This window comes from Marmota flaviventris, chromosome 10 (genome assembly GCF_047511675.1).
Source record: "Marmota flaviventris isolate mMarFla1 chromosome 10, mMarFla1.hap1, whole genome shotgun sequence".
Taxonomy (NCBI): domain Eukaryota; kingdom Metazoa; phylum Chordata; class Mammalia; order Rodentia; family Sciuridae; genus Marmota; species Marmota flaviventris.
This window is the reverse complement of record NC_092507.1, coordinates 10,335,811-10,351,795: the sequence shown is the minus strand read 5'-3', so window position 1 is coordinate 10,351,795 and position 15,985 is coordinate 10,335,811. Positions and strand designations below refer to the sequence as shown.

At 54.2% G+C, this 15,985-nt stretch overlaps 1 protein-coding gene across 4 annotated transcripts in view; it reads right to left on the bottom strand.

The window, feature by feature from the left end:
- Positions 1 to 11,482: 11,482 nt before the first annotated feature.
- Prdm2 (PR/SET domain 2) overlaps positions 11,483 to 15,985 on the bottom strand; it is a 119,035-nt gene continuing 114,532 nt past the window's right edge. For 3 of the 4 annotated variants that reach the window (XM_071617360.1, XM_027951961.2, XM_071617359.1), the window contains one exon: positions 13,204 to 13,291. Coding sequence is in view for 1 of the 4 variants with exons in the window: in XM_071617361.1 (XP_071473462.1) it covers positions 13,137 to 13,291 (155 nt within the window). In the remaining 3 variants the exon portion in view is untranslated. Of the gene's footprint in view, positions 13,292 to 15,985 lie in introns of all 4 variants that reach the window. The other variant, XM_071617361.1, reaches the window with a different exon arrangement.

The following is a 15,985-nucleotide window of genomic DNA, read 5'->3' as shown; positions in this document are numbered from 1 at the left end:
GGACTTCAAGAAACACACACACACAAGAATTAGCGATGAGTTGGCACCCATTCAATTGAGATGCTGATTCAAAAGAATGACAAAATTGAGCTCTTTAAAAATAAAAGTGAGCTGGGCACAGTGGTGCACACATCTCTAATCCCAGTTGCTCCGGAGGCCAATGCAGAAGGATCACAAGTTCAAGGCCAGCCTCAGCAATTTAGCAAGGCCCTAAGCAATTCAGGGAGACTCTGTCTCAAAATAAAAAATAAAAAGGGCTGGGGATGTGGCTCAGTGGCTAGGCACCTGTCTTAGTCGGCTTTTTACTGCTGTGACTAAAAGACCCAACCAGCACAATTGTACAGGAGGAAGAGTTCATTTGGGGGCTCACGGTTTCAGAGTTCTCAGTCCATGGACATTACTTGGAGCTTGAGGTGAGGCAGAACAACATGGCAGAAGAGTATGGAGGAGGGAAGCAGCTCACATGATGATCAGGAAGCAGAGCGACAGGGACTCCACTGGCCAGATACAAAACACATACCCTATAGCCACGCCCCCAGTGAATCAGCTCCTGCAGACACACCCCACCTGCCTCCAGCCACCACTCAGTTAATCCCACCAGGGACTGATTAACTGATTAGGTTAAGGCTACAGCTCAATTATTTTTCCTGCAATCCTTTCCGCATTGTCTCACACGTGAGCTTTTTGGGGGATACCTCACCTCCAAACCATAACAGCCCCCCTGTCAATCAATCAATCATACAATTTTTTAAAAGATAGATGAGTGGGAGTCTAACATTGAAAATTTTCCACAAAAATTAAGAACAAAAGGATCAAGAACAAGAAAAATAATAATAATAAAAATCAAATCAACACAGGAGCTAAATATACAAATAACAGAAAGAGAAAAGAAAACACTTTACTCAAACAAATATCTTCAAATGAAATATTTCTTACAGTCCAAGAAATATAAGAAAGTTTCAGGATTCCAACAGAGAGCCACCGAGTACGTAGGAAGGGACCCATGCCCCCCACGCTGTCATGTTCTGAAGGCCAGGGACGAGGATCCTCAGAGCTCTGCAGAAACAGGGTGAACATGAGAGTCGCACCAGCAGCCTGGGCTCTGGAGAGTGGTAGTTCTGGAAGCCAGAAGCCAATGGAACAAAACCCTCTGAGCAGTAACTGCCAACCCAGAATTCTAGGCCCAGCCCAATGATAAAGCAAGCATGAGGGTAGAAGAAACCCTGTTCATGCTATTAGGGCCCTAAGCCTGATTTCCCACGCACCCTCTGCAGGAAGCTACTGGAAGAAGGAAAGGGCGTAAACCAGGACCGGTGATCCCAGGGAGGCCTGCCTCCCAGATCCTGACCCGGGTCCTCCAGAGCACGGAGGACAGACCAGAGGAGGCCCTGGGCTGACAGCTGCCGAGTCGCCCAGGGAGCAGAGGTCTGGCTGGGCACAGGAGGACGAGGACTCCAGGGGAATTGGCTCAAAGTGAGAGAGAGAGCCACGAGAAGCGGACAAAGGAATCAGTTCCACCATATTGAGGTGTTTGGGGGTTTCAGCTAAGACTTCAGGAATGAGCACAGAAAATCAGTCAAATGAAAAACTGAGTAAATAAAGTGGGAAAGAATAAAAAAAACAAAAATGATGAGCAATGAGAACATATTCCCTGGCTCGGCACGGAACGTGTTTGCATCTTCACGGCAGGTACCCACCACGGGCTCCGTGCAGACTGTCATTGTGGGAATTATGACAGGGAGGCGGAATAGAGAGGAGCTTGATCCTTGGTCTCCCCAGTAGATTTGCAGTAGATAATGTTTTTTGATTTTTTTTTTCAATTTTAGATGATATTAGCATATCACTTAGAAATAGGTGCTCACACACTCAAAGCTGCTAAAAATATTGAGAGTGGTTCTTCCCAGGAGTGAAATTCTGGGGTAAAAAGAATTGATGAGAGATGTGCTATTTTATTAGAAGATAAGTGATTTGACTTTTAAACTATGAATATTACTTTGTGGAAAAATACAGTAGAAATAGGCCAAGAGGAAGCAGTCGGGTCACGAAGCGCCGAGCTCTCGCTGTGTTCCAGGTCACACGACAGAGCTTCACACTCACTCTCGAACCAGCCTTAAAAGACAGCACACGGCTTGCCCAAAATAACAGAGCGAGTGGCAGAGGAATCAGGGCTGACTCAAGAAGCTCTGGCTGTCCCCCCCACTTCCAATTCTGACTCAACAGGTTTTCTAAACACGAGTTTGATGTCCAGTTGACTAGGGTAGCCGGCGGAGGGAGCACCACACTGCAGCGGACGTTAATACCTTTCAAATACTTTCCTCTTTGCTTCTCAGACCCATGATAGGAGGGCACTTCTTGGGTTCTTTATGATTAGATAGGGCCATATGACTAGTCCCAAAATAACCACACGTAGAGACAACAGGTGTCACTCTGTGACATGACCTCTCACTGCAAACATACAAGCCTCCTTTGCCTCTACCGCGGTGGTTAGCGATGCTCAACATGGTAGCAAGGGTCCACTGAAACCTTGGCCACTTCTAATCCCAGTAGCAACGAGCTTCCCCCAACGTCCAGATTATGGCTTGGCAGTAACATTTCTCACTAAAAGAAATCCCCAAGACTTCTGGGGAAAATGTCAGGAAAGGTACGAAATGTGCCTCTAACACCTTGAAAGACTGGAGAGTAGACTCCACATCCCTCTAGGGGAAAAAACAACTTCAAAGACAGATTTTTCATCAGAAACCATAGAATCTAGAAAGAAATGCACAATAATTTCCAAATGTCAAAGCAAAAACCTGTCAACTCAAAAAGCCTAAAGCCAAGAAGACATCCTCAAGGATTAAAGAACAAACCACGGCATCCTCAGTTGAAGGAAAACGAAGAGAATTTGTCACCTGCACCAGAATGTGTCATCCTTCCCTTGCTAAAGGAAGTTCTCTAGGCAGAAAGGAAATGACGAAAGAAGGACACTTGGAATATCAGTGAAGTAAAAACATAATGACCTCCTAAAGATGTCCCCCTCCTAAGCCCAGCCCCCGTGAGTGGTAGCTTTCCCTCTACCACGGTGGTCAGCAATGCTCAGCGTGGTAGCAGGTGTCCACTGAAAACCTTGGTCACTTCTGATCCCAGTAGCAAAGGGAGTTTGCCGAGGTGATTAAGGAATTTGAGATGGGAAGATGATCTGAATGGGGCAGGATCGTGCAGACAGGCCTACCGCAACCCGGTGGGTCCATCTTACAGGAGGGAGACAGGAAAGAGAAAGTTGCAGAAGGAAATGAGAGAGAGAGAGAGAGAGAGAGAGAGAGAGAGAGAGAGAGAGAGAGAGAGAGAGAATGCTAGACTTGTGGCTTTGAAGATGGAGGGAGCATGATAAACCCAGAAAACAGATTCTACCCATCAGGGCAACGAGCAAAGGGACAATCTTGCTCCTAGAGCCTTTGGAGAATGTTCTGCCGGTCCATTTTAGACTTCTGACTTTCTGACTTCCGGAAGAGTAATAGAATAAAAACTGGTGTTGCAGTAGCCACCAAGTTTGGTGTGTTCTGTTATAGCAGCAACAAGAAACTAATACAATTGCAAGCGAAGAAAGAAGATGGCAAGAAAACTGCTGGATGAGGGTAATAATAGACTTTCTTCCTCCTCATGGATTTTCTAACAATGTTTCATGATGGAAGCAAATTTGTAACACTGTCCAGTTTGGTTCTAATGTATATAGGGGAGATATTTGATGCAATTAAGTTGCAAATAGGGGAAGGTAAAAGGGCATGATGGAGGTAAGATCTCTGTGCTTCAGCTGAACTGGTAAAATGATGACACCACAGATGACTGGCAATTACTAGGCTGTTTCTACATGGGTTGGCACCATTACTGGGGACCTATGTAGGGACAGCGTTCAGAAGAGCCTAAAGAGCACAAGAAGAGGGTCTGGAGCGCTGAGAAGCTGGCACCGTCCAGGGTCCCATTTTGTTGGAAGAAGATGTCAAACCAGAGTCTTCTCCCAACACTGGCCCAGCAGGGGCAGCCAGGCTGCGGCCGGCAGGTGATTGGGAGAGGCTCCACTGGGCAGTGCAGGGAGGGAGCTGAGAAGGGCAGAGCGGAGGAGGCTGGAGTAAGGAGTTGTGGTCACCTGAGATGCAGCCGCTGATGCTCTGCCTGCTCTCCCTTGCTTCCTGCACCCAGCCTGGGACGCTGCTCCCAGGGAGGCACTTCACAGGGACGCTCTGCCCGGGTGATTACAGGTCCTTCAGAAGCAGCAAGGGTCGGAGGAGCAGATGTGCACAGCTGGTGCCAAATAAGCCTGGGATTTCTGGCTTGGGAGACTGAGGACACTGCCTTCTATGGACTAAGGCCCCCACTTAGCCCCCAGCATGAGCTCCACATCTCTCCTCTTTGGAGAACAGCCTTCCCTCCAGCCAGCTGCTTAAGGTGGACACAGAGGATAAGACCCTCTTATGGTTTAGACGTGGTGTCCCCCAAAAGCTCACGTGTGAGACAATGCAAGAAGGTCTGGAGGAGAAATGATGGGGGTCACAGCCTTCCTAACCAGTGAGTCGATCCCTGATGGGATTAAGTGAGTGGGAGCTGGAGGTGGGTGGGGTGGGGCTGGAGGAGGTGGCTCACTGGGAGCCTGGCTCTGGGGGACATTTTGTATCCAGCAAGTGGAGTCTCTCTCTGCTTCCTGGTCACCATGCGAGCTGCGTCCCTCACTCTCCCACCATGATGTTCAGCCTCCCCTCGAGCCCTGAGGATCGGAGCCGGCCTTCTATCGACTAAGACCTCTGAAACTGTGAGCCCTCAATAAACTTTTTCTCCCCTAAAATTGTTCTGGTCAGATCCTTTCCTCACAGCGAGAAAAAGCTGAGTAAAACACACCTAGTCATAGAAATCAGGCTGGGGTTTGGTTTGTACTTCACTGTCCACCATGAAGATCCAGATGCCAAGGGGAAAACACACAGGGAGAAGATGGCGCCCACCAGGGCTCTGCACACGCCCCTCCCCACGCCCCTCTCCAGGTGGCTGTGCCAGGGAGACTGAGGACTGTGAAGATGTGGTCCCCACAGGACCCCTGGGCACTGACCTCAGGACCCCTGGTTTCACCTGGATCCCGTCTCGCAGACGCTCTGGATGTCCCGCCCCCGTCCCCCAGCAGGAGCCCTGCAGCATCCCCCAGCAGGGTTCAACACGGGGACCTTGGGTGGCATCAGGCATTTGCAGCAATCGGAGGATGCTCCAGGGAGATGTGGGCACAGACCATCTTCCACCTTGACCTTCAAGAGGAGACCCAGTGGCCTGTTGACCAAAGGGGATTCAGCCTCCTTGAAGCTGCTCCTCCTCCATCATGTGGCAGCCCTGATGGGGTCCTCCGTGGGGTTCCCACAGGCAAGCCTCAACCCCCTGCTTGGTCCCTGTGCAGGTTCAGTAAGGATTGACCGTCCTGCTCGAAGAACCAGCCTGCGAGCGAATCAGCACCAGGACGTCCCCGTGTGCCTGACAAGACTCAGAAGTCACCCAAATGCTGCCTGCGACCTGCGCCTCACTACAGCCATCCTTAAAGGGACAGTAGAAGTGAAAATAATCTTGAAGTCCACTCTGAAGATAATGCAACCAACAGTCTGTACTCAATGCTTTTGATCAACCACCAACTTCACTTCCCCAACAACCTACCGGGAAGGGGCTGCAGTGAAGCCTGCTGCACAGTGAGATGCTCAGCACCATCCCAAGGCCTCGCACAGCCGGGGGCTAATGTTTGTTTGCATGAAAACCTAAAGGATTATGCATAAAGAGTCTGCTGGTGTTCAGGGATTTCTTTGGATTTTCTCTATTTTTTTTTCAGTTACTTATTACATATATTTTCTTATTAAAAAAAAATAAAAACTTGGGTGTGGAAGCAATCATACAAGAATTGGCCCTGAGCTCTGGTGCTGGGGCAGCACATACAGGTTATGTGCTCGTCAGGAAGGGGCACCCCCAGGCCCATGAAGTCACAGAGGGGTAGACATGGTGCACCCCTACCTGGGCCCCAAACTGGACGTGTGAGCGTGCCTCGCCCCTCCCTCCTCTGCTCTGTGCCTTTAACCCTCGCAGGGCTTGGGTGAGATGCCAGATGTGCGCCAGGCCAGTTTCCAAACACCCCCAGCAGGTTCCAAGTGCACCCTCAGTGCAGCCCTGGGAAGGGGCAGAATGGCCTCAGCTGAGGAGCCCTTTCTTGCCCAAGAATGTCATTTTGCCCCATTCTGCCAGCCAATGCCCAAGCTGGTCCTCTTGTCCCTCTGTTCAATCTATTGCATCAATGGCAAGAAAGGGAAGCTGCTTATTAAAAAATAAATGAATAAATCTCAGAAACTAAGCCAAGGTCAGCACCACAATTCCACCATGTAGGCAGGCATCAAGAGCCACTTCAACGCTCTTCAGTGTCCTCAGGGGCCCCACTTGACATTTGGTGACCTTCACATCCAAGGCACAGATTGCTGTGAAGAGCAGAGAAGCCGCCCCCCTGGCTGCTGGGCTGAAGGCCAGAACTGGTGGAAGAATGCTCCCAGTGGCCAGCTGGGGCCTTGAGATGACCCCGGAGAGAGGAGCATCGAGGAGGGGCTTAGCCCCCAAACAGGGTGTCAAATGTAGCCAATGACAAACGGAATGCCAGCTACCTGTGAATTTCAGAGAAACGTTGTCAGTGTAAGTCCACTCCACGCAGTGTTTGGGACACACTGAAAACATTGTCCCGGGGTTATCTGAGATTCAAACGTAACTGGGTCTCCTGTATCTTACCTGGCACCCTCCTCGGAAGCAGTGACATTGGAAATAAAATCCTCCTCATCTCCTGACCCCAGTCCCAAAGGTGGTCACAGGAGACCCCTGGGCAGGAGCAGGCTGCTGCGGAAAACTGGGCAGGATGGTCTGCCCCACGTGGAAGTGGCAACCCAGCCATGTGACAGGATGCAGTGCGTCCCCAGGGAAGCCAGTGCTCCTCCGAGGTCAGTTTCCCCAGGGAGGCCTCTCAGTGCATCCTAGTCGAACTGCTGGGGCTAGGAGCTGTCTCTGGCCCCAGGATACAGCATTGAACCCACCCATATGGTCCGTCTCCTGTCCTAGAGAAGCCAAGAGACTAGGATACTGGCTAGATAGGAGTGCAAAGAATAGGCCCAAATGGCAGGGGCGACTGGAAGCTGCTACCTTCAACAGAGTGGCCAGGGAAGGATGCCCAAGAGATGACCTTTAGCTGAGAGTCATGTGACTATTGGAAGGAAAGTTGCTATGTGCAGAGGAATCAGTTAGTGCAAAGGCCCTGTGGCAGAAGACAGCTTATGTAGCACAGAGGCAGAAAGGCAGGAGCTATGGCTGGGACAGAGAGGACAAGGTGGTGGGAGCAGTTGTGCAAGGTGAGGCTAGGGTCTGAGGAGCCTCTAGATCAGAAAGGGAAGTTGGATTTTATTCTAAGTATGTGAGAAGATTTGGGGGGTTTTGCAAATGACATGATTGGATTCAGAAATGCACACACAGATCAGAAAAATACACAAGCCCCCTAAGTGGTCAGGACCAGGACTAGGGACAGATAAGTGAGGTGTTCAGTGTGAGATTTGAGGAGTCCCTCAGCCTCAGATTCCTGCAAGTACTGACTGTTACTGGCTCCACTCCCCACACCCGCCCTCCAACCCTAGGGTGTAAGTCACAGGACTGCTGTCCCTGGTCAGATGTGGCCTTCCACCGACCTCACCCATCAAGAAACCTGTCTTCACTGTCTGGCCTGCTGCTGGAGGAGGAAGGCGGATAAGGAAGGATGAGAGGTTAATCTGTGCTCCATTGCTTGGGGACAGGAGGCAGGTTCCATTTTCCCCTGGGCTGGATGCCCACACCCCCTGGGCCCGTCCCTCCCCAGCAACCTGTTGTGACAAAGGGGCAGGGTCTGGGCAGCCCCCCTTGGAGTGCAGGCTCCCCACCACAGTCTGGGGGCAGCTGTTCTGTCTTCTCAGCTGGGTGTGCTCTGCAGAGCCGCGGGGGCATTTGGAGCGTCTGGTCCCTGAGTCGGTGGGGTTGGGGGTGCCTGCCTTCCCACCTACCTGAGGGTGATCCCAGGCCTCCTCTGGAGCAGGGACCCATGGCGGGCCCCTGAGTGGAACTCACGGACACCTATCGCCACTTTGCTGAGTGGCTCCGGGCCCCAAAGCTCCTTGGACTCCAGCCTTCACCAGGACGCTGGACTCTGTCCTGGAGCCTCGCATGAGGGAGGACCCCCATCTGCTGGCCAGCGGCAGCATCACAGCCCCAGGTGAGCTGCTGGGTCCCACCCACGGTGCCCGACAGGGCACGGAGGGCCACTGTGTGCCTGCTAAGCAGTGCCCATCGGCTGCTCTGCCCCTCCGTGTTCACATCATAGTCTCAGTCACTCCGCAGTTTGTTAACCTCTGACCTCACCGACGTCCTGGACGCTCCACGGCCATCCCTGCCACGTTCTGACACTTCCCAGGGACAAGGCCATCTCATTCTCTCGGCTGCTGCCACAGAGGTCCACAGGAGCAGTTACCCTCCTTTGTCGCAGATGGCTAGGTTCAGCAGGCTCTAGAACCACCCAGAGGGCGCATTTGAAAGCCAGTGACCTCCTCCCAGTGACTCAGCGCTGGGCACAGCCTGACCCTCAAGGGTGATGGAGACACTGTCAATGCAATCCCAGAGCTCCCTGGGGCACCCTGGACCCAGAGCTCTGCCCAGGGCCTGGGACACTTATTTTAATCACTGCTGTGGCCATAATTCCCAAACTTAGTGGGCATTAAACTTGGTGGACACACAGAGTGGGCAATACAGGGGGCCCAGACGCCCACATTGCAATTCAACAGGTGCATGAACAGAGGCCAAGAATCTCTCTCTAAATCATAGGACTGGGTGACCCCAGGAACAGCTGACTTATGCTAAGACCAGGGACCACTTACCTCTGTCCTCTCTAGGATGGACAAAAGTGAGATTATCACCTCGTAACAACCAAGAACCTTGCTGAGGTCACCTACCGGGCCAAGGTCACCCAGCCAGTAAGGAGCAGAGCAGGGCTTTGACCTGGGCTGGCGCTCTGGTAGATGGGCTTGGAACCCTATGCCTCATACATGGCTACGGATCTAGGTCGGGGCAAAAGTTCACACAGCTGATTGTCATGGTGGGGGACTGACGTCTGTGGCAATATTCTAGCTGTCCTGAGATCAGGAGAGATCAGCAGGGCAGAGGTAGAAGGAGCATTGAGGGGCAGGGAGGGGTGAGTAGGAAATGTTGGCCCTTGGGTCCAGAAAGGCCTGTGTCCGCTTCCTGGCCCATCTACCAACTGTGTGACCCTGGACAAATTGTTCAACATCTCTGAGCCTCAGATTCTTCATCTGTGAAGTGGCTAAGGAGATACCCCACACTGATGGGCTGCTGGAGGAGAGGGATTGCCTGGCCCTTGGCAGAGCCCAGCAAGGGGCCTCTAAATAGCAGCCCACCCTGCAGGCTGAGGCTGAGTGGGTGTGGCCCAGTGAGTCACCCACCTGTGCAGGAGGGAGGTTGGATCTGCTCTGCCACCTCGAAGCTCGTGAGGACAAGATGGGGCTGTGTGTGACAGTGTCTGGCCGAGCCAAAAGGTCTTCTATAAGTGGACACTGTCTTCATTTGAATTCCAGATCACCAGGTACACTAAGGAAGTTTCTCCTCCCTTTATGAATCTCTCTAGGGCTCAGTGTGGAGATGATTTAGGAGACCTGGTCAGGGTCGGCCAAGCATCCCCTGTCCTGTCCCCTCCCCCTCCAGGAAGCCTCTGAGGTCCCACCTCTATGTCTCAAAGCCCTGGGGACTGGCCTGAGCACCAGTCCTCCCCTACTCTGACCCTCTCCCTGCAGTCACCGCCCCGTGAGTCCCTGCAACAAATTCATCTCTGTTGCTCAGACTCGGGGCCAGCCAGGGTCAGAACTGAGCCCAGCAGGACGTTATTCTGAACTCTCCTGGGTGAGGACCCACCTTCGGTGTTGACCTGAGGAGGTGGCGGGCGCTCACGTTAGACGTTATTTCTGGGCGTCTGTGAGGTTGTTTCCAGATGACTGGCACTTGAATCCCTGTGGACGGCCCTCCTCAAGGTGAGGGGCACCATCCAGTCCACTGAGGCCCAGAGAGAACAGAAGGTGAAGGAAGGAGGAGCCTCCCCCCATGTCCCCTGCCTGTGGGACAGCCCGTCTTCTGATCTCAGCCTGGGCTCCCACATCAGCTCATCCCACCGCACCTCCAGGACGCTGTCCCAGGCCTCCCGCTCACAGACGGCAGGTGGCAGAACTTCTCTCGGCTCTTTGTACTTGGGAGAGCCAACTCCTCCTAATACGTCTCTTGTAGACGCAGACGCTAAACCCCCTCCTGGTTCTGTTTCTCACTTCTCTTTTTTAGAAGCGTTTAGGTGAAGACAGAACCCTGGGCCCTTCTTCCTACCTTCGTGCAATACTTGGACGTAAGTTAAGTCCATCTGGGGGCGTCCTGTCACCACCCTGTCATTGTCCTTCCCCTGAAACCTAAGAAGGCGCTCACGTCTCATGTCCCAGGAAGCCTCAACTCCCCGTCCGATTCCCCATCTTCTCCGGGCCCTGGTCCCTAACTCTGCTGAGATGTGTGATCAGATGGACCACTAAGCCCTTCCAGAATACTGGAGTTGCATTCACACCCACCAGGATGGCTCAAATGAAGGGGACAATGACGAGGGCTAGTGAAGCAGTGGGGAAACTGGAGTCCTCATATCCCTTGTGGTGGGGATATGAAGCAGCGTGGCCACTCTGGATAACAGTTAGCACGTCCTCAGAATGACAAAGACAGAGTGGCCACAATGTGACCTGCACGTCCCCCCTTGCTACATGCCCAAGGAAATCACGTGGGCACAGACTCTCCCCAGACACGCATCAGCCTTAACAATGGCAACGGCCCGAATGCCCGGCGCTGCAGACTGGCTGGATGAGAGCTTGGACGTCCCCTCAGGGGAATCTGGGCCACCAAAAGGAGTACGCACCGACAGCTGCTCCACCTGGGAACGTCACGCCAGGCAAAGGAAGCCATCGCAGAAGGCCCCAGACTGGACGGCCTGCTCACATGAACCGTCCAGAGCAGGCCAAGGCCCGGGGACAGATTTGTAGTCAGGCATCTGGGAAGGAAGGGAGTGACCGCTGGTGGGTACAGCGTTTCCTTGGGGTGATGACCGTCTTCTAAAATTGCACATGGCGGTGGCCGAACGACTTGAATATGCTCAAACACGCTGCTTTGTACACACGAGGGGAACGGTACAGACGTGAACTGGACCTCAGGGAGGCTGTGGGAGGACAGGCGAGTGCTGGCCACACAGGAGGCCTTCCCATTCAGAGAAATGGCAGGCGAAGCAGCCGTGCTGGTGGGGCGGGCGCTCCCACAGCGTCACAAGACTCTGCCCACTTGGGCCCCTCGGCCCAGGACTCCCAGCCCAGACGACGAAGCACAGAGACCCGCGGCGCCCACTCCTCACCATGGCTCTTCACGCTTTTATTGTTGGTTTTCTCCACCTGGCGGACACAGAACCACCTTCCACCATCCACCCCCGACTCCACCCACCAGGGACCCCTCTCTTCACAGCCCCCTCACTGTGGCCACACTTCTCCCGACAGTCCCAGTGCTGAGGGTGAGCAGCACATGTGCCCATGCGACACGGGGGTCTCCCCGGGTGGCCCCAGAGTTCGCCACGGGCCGAAGGTGACTGGAGTGTGGGTTCAGGAGCTGCCCCGAAGCTGGGAGGGGGAGCCTTCAGGAGCTGAGCGCTGGGGTGCAGTTCACGGTGTGAGCAGTTGCGGGACGAAACTGTCGTTGTCAGGACCAGGGACAGCCACAGTTTTCCATGCTTGTAAGAGTCCACTGTAGGAGCGCAGAGGATTCCAGTTTATGGAAATTAAAAACAAAAGGCGCACTTCAGCGGGCGGGAAACGGGAGCGTACATCGGCCACCGGTCAGCACTTCTCTGCCCGCGTGAGGCTCTCGTGAGACTCTTCTCCTGACCATGACCTGACCCCACGCTGCAGCCCGTCGACTGCTTAATTAAATAACACACGTTATAAAACCTTAAAAACGGAGCATTTACAGTCAGGGACATAAATACGTGCTTTTAAAAGTGTCTACATACATATTTACAGAGTTGCAAGATCAACCATAGTAGCCCTGAAAAAAAAATCCCTTTATTGTGTGACGACGTCCCCGAGTCCTCTCCTCCACTTTGGGTTGGACACATCACTACTGTATGCTATGGATTCCCAAAAACGACACCAAAGCGGTCTCAGGCATCTTCATCTGGGGTCTGTCCCAAAGGCACAAAACCCAAGAACCTCACTGAACCGGGTCCAAACTCCGAGCTCAGTCACCCGTTTCCCCGAGACATGGACTGTCCACCAGAGAGCAGGGGTCAGCCCCCTCATTCCCTGGCAGGCATTTATGGCCTCCGGAAATCTCTTTGTCTTTCCCCTGTGCTTTTTAGTCCTTCCATTTTTGCCCCGTGTCCAACTTTGTTTGCTTTCCTTTGCAGCTTATTTGAGAAGCTCAGACGCTGAAGGTGTAATGGTCCCCAACAAGCCAGGCAATGAAGGGCACGGAGACCCCGTCCTCCATGCACCATCCCCTGTGCCATGGCATCTATGAATGGGGACAGTCTTTCTCCTGGATGCACCTGCTGTAGGGCTTCCCTGCAAAGACTCAAGAGCAAGGGACCAACTGGAATCTCAAACCTGGAAATGATTCGAGAGCCACAGTCTGGGTTGCTTGGGCAGGAAATGGGGCTCCCCGAGTGCTAGGGCCCAGCCTCCAGGTTTGGCTCCAAGGGGTCTGTATGCTATGGATTCCCAGAAATGTTGTGGGGAGAGGGTCCGTGGGGAAGGGGGTGGTCCTGAAGGGGAGCTAGGCCTCCTCCTGAAGGCCTTTCTCAGACAGGCCTGAAGCTGACCCCCAGGGCCAGAACAAAGTCCCCACAATGGCAAAGGATACTGGAGAAGCAAGAGGAGGGTCAAGGGGCTCTTGAAAAATTGCATAGTAGGAGAGGTGCCCCCACCCGCCAGGAAGGCTGAACCGCCAAGCAAGGTCCAGGCTGCGTCCAGGATCGACGGAGACCAAGTGGTCAGCCACCTTCCTGCTCCCCGGGTTCAGGACCTTCGGAGTCCACGTGCGTCACCTGCACACACAGCCTCGAACGCACGCTCTCCCCTGCCTCTCACAGTCTGGCAAGGCCGTGGGTCGGTGCTCCCTGCAGGCAGACTGCCGGGCCCTTTGGCTTCGCGATTCCAGGTCACTTCAGGTGCTGCGGAGAAAGGAAGAGAGCACAGTGGCCCAAGGTCAGCGCCTGCCTCAGCCTCTTCATGCATGGTCCTGCTCAGGTTTAAAGTGACACCCTACTGCAGCAGCCACACAGGAGAGCAGCAGCGTGAGGACATCAGGGGAACACAGCAGTGCACCTGCCCGCTGGCCCCCGGCCCAGGCCTCCTTTCAGGGTAACCTCGATGCCTCCCTGTCCCCTAGAACAGCCGCTGTCATGAACTCAGCCCCCTCTGATTGGTTTTGCTCATTTTTGAACCAACGCTCAGAATCCTGGGTGCACGTCCTTTGCACCTCTGCCTGGCGTGCCTGCGAAGGCTCCCCGCTGCCGGCCCAGCTGCTGCTCAGCGTTCCCCTGTGGGGACACGCCAGGCAATCCCCTTGATTACCGCAATGTGAAACCTGGCGGTTTCCAGTTGAGGCCATTGTGACTCACACTGCGCCAACATTCTTGTGTGCGTCTAGAAGACTCGGTGGGTGTGGGCACGCGCTCTGGTGAGAGGGGACGCTGGGTGGAGGGTGTGCACAGCTACCACAGAAACGCTCCTGGTGTTCACTCGTGCACGGCTCTGCCAGGCCAGGCCCTGGACACGGCACTGCTGGGCTCAGGTAGCCCTCTGCCCAGCCTCGTGGACCCCCAGAGGTGTCCCAGGCAGTCGCTCTCCTCCTTAAGCTCATTTGAACACTCACGACAGCCTCCTGCCAGGGGCACACCCCCATTTTACATAAAAGAAACTGAGGCTCAGAGGGAAGAAAACATTTTACAAGGTCAGACTGATGAGGAGCACCAGGGACAGCGCCTGACCCCCGTCAAGCTTGCTCCAGATCCTGCGTGTCCTGGTGACCAACAGACAGCTTTGTCTGTGGGCTGCCTCTGCAGAAAGCCCGCCCACAGCGCCCACCCGGCTCACAGTGCCCAGCTTACAGCACCCAGCTTACAGCACCCAGCTTACAGCACCCAGCTTACAGCGCCCGCTCACAGTGCCCAGGTGAGCACGCGACATGCGCCGCCCTGGGTGGGAGCCGGGAACTGGGCTGGGCCAGGTTTGGGAGCCAGGTCTCTCAGTCAGTGGACCTAGTTGCCATTACTACTAACTAGTACTATGACTAGCATTACTAGTACTGATAATAATGTAATAACGACAGCAGTGCTGTTTCAGTGCAATCCTCCACACACCACGGGAGGTGGTGGGATGAGCCCATTTACAGAAGGAGGATTGAAAGAGAGACGCAGGTCCCCACGGGAGTGCAGTTGACAGGCCAGAACTGGGCTCCACAGCTGCACCCTTAACCCACGTCAACTCCGGCTCCCAAAACCTATCGGTGGGGCTGGGAGGAGCTGCCCGTGGTGGAGTGGGGTGCCTTCAAGAGGGGGAGCTTCCCTGCCCCACGACACTGCTGATGCAGACTGGCCCCTCCCTGCCCTGCCTGGAGCAGCAGGGAGGAAAGAAAACAGAGGCCAGCCACCAGGCAGTCCGCATTCCTTTGGCCTCGCGCAGTCAGGGAACTTGGGGTTCCCCTGGTCAGCAGGATCCATAGAAGAAGCTATAGTGCCTCGTCCCCTACCCAAGAGAGCCACCTTCCGGCTGTCCCGCCCTCCAGCCATCCATCTGCTGTGTGGTGGACACGGACGGATGGCTAGGAGGAGGCAGAGGAAGCCCTTCTACCGGGCGAACAGGCCAGGGAGGCCACCTCTCACCGCACACCCGGCAAGAGGGTCAGCATCAGGATCCTGCTCCACCGAGGGCCCCAGGGTCACCAGTTTTACCAAAGGAGCAGCAGCAGTGAGAGGAAGCTTGTGTGAGCAGCCAAGGGACAGGCGCTGGCCCTTCCCTCAGCCGAGGGCAGGAAAGACTCAGAGGGAGAGGGAGGGAGGGCCACAGCCTGAGCCCTGCGTGCACCCTGACCTCAGGCTTCCAGCGAGAACCACGAGGAAAGGAGGACAGTGGTGTCCCGCTAAAGTAGCCCAGGCGGACAGGCAAACAGTGTGAGATATTTTTTAAAAAATCATTAAAAAAGTATGTGAGTAAAAGATTCTTGGTGTACACATTTTAAAAATAGAAAAAAAGGCTAAGTAAGATTTCAAGGCACAAGTTTCAGGCACAGATTCAACAGTCGTGTTTGGAACACGGACGGCGAGGGCAGACACATTACCCAGGACTCGTCCTTTCCAACCCCAGCCGGGACTCTGGGCTGAAAACATGGGAAAGAATGAACCCACTCAGGATGGTGCTGTCCCTGTCCCTGTCTTGGCCTAGGGACAGCCTAACTGATAAGCCTGGGCAAATGTGGCCCTTGGCCCTGGTCACCATCCCCAGACGGCAGTGGCCTGCTCTGTTTAGGAAGCCAGGTCGGCTGCACCTGATCTCTTGGGCTGCCGAGAACACCCCTTCCTCTACGTCACCACCACGGAGGCTCAGGCTCAGCCTGACCCGGCCTCTAATCTTCCAAAGACTCTGAACAAACCTCAGCCTCTCCTCTCAGGGATTCAGCTTTTCCATCTGTGAAATGGGAGGAGGACTTTACCTCTGGGGCCTCCCATACCTGTGCTGCTTAGGGTCCATTTCAACTCTGCCCCACTGGACTCCAGTTTAGAGTCACATCCCCTTCCAGGGGGCAGCGGGTGGCAGAGAGAGGGGCTCAGTTCTGGGGAAGGTGGATGGTATTTCATTTTCTCCCC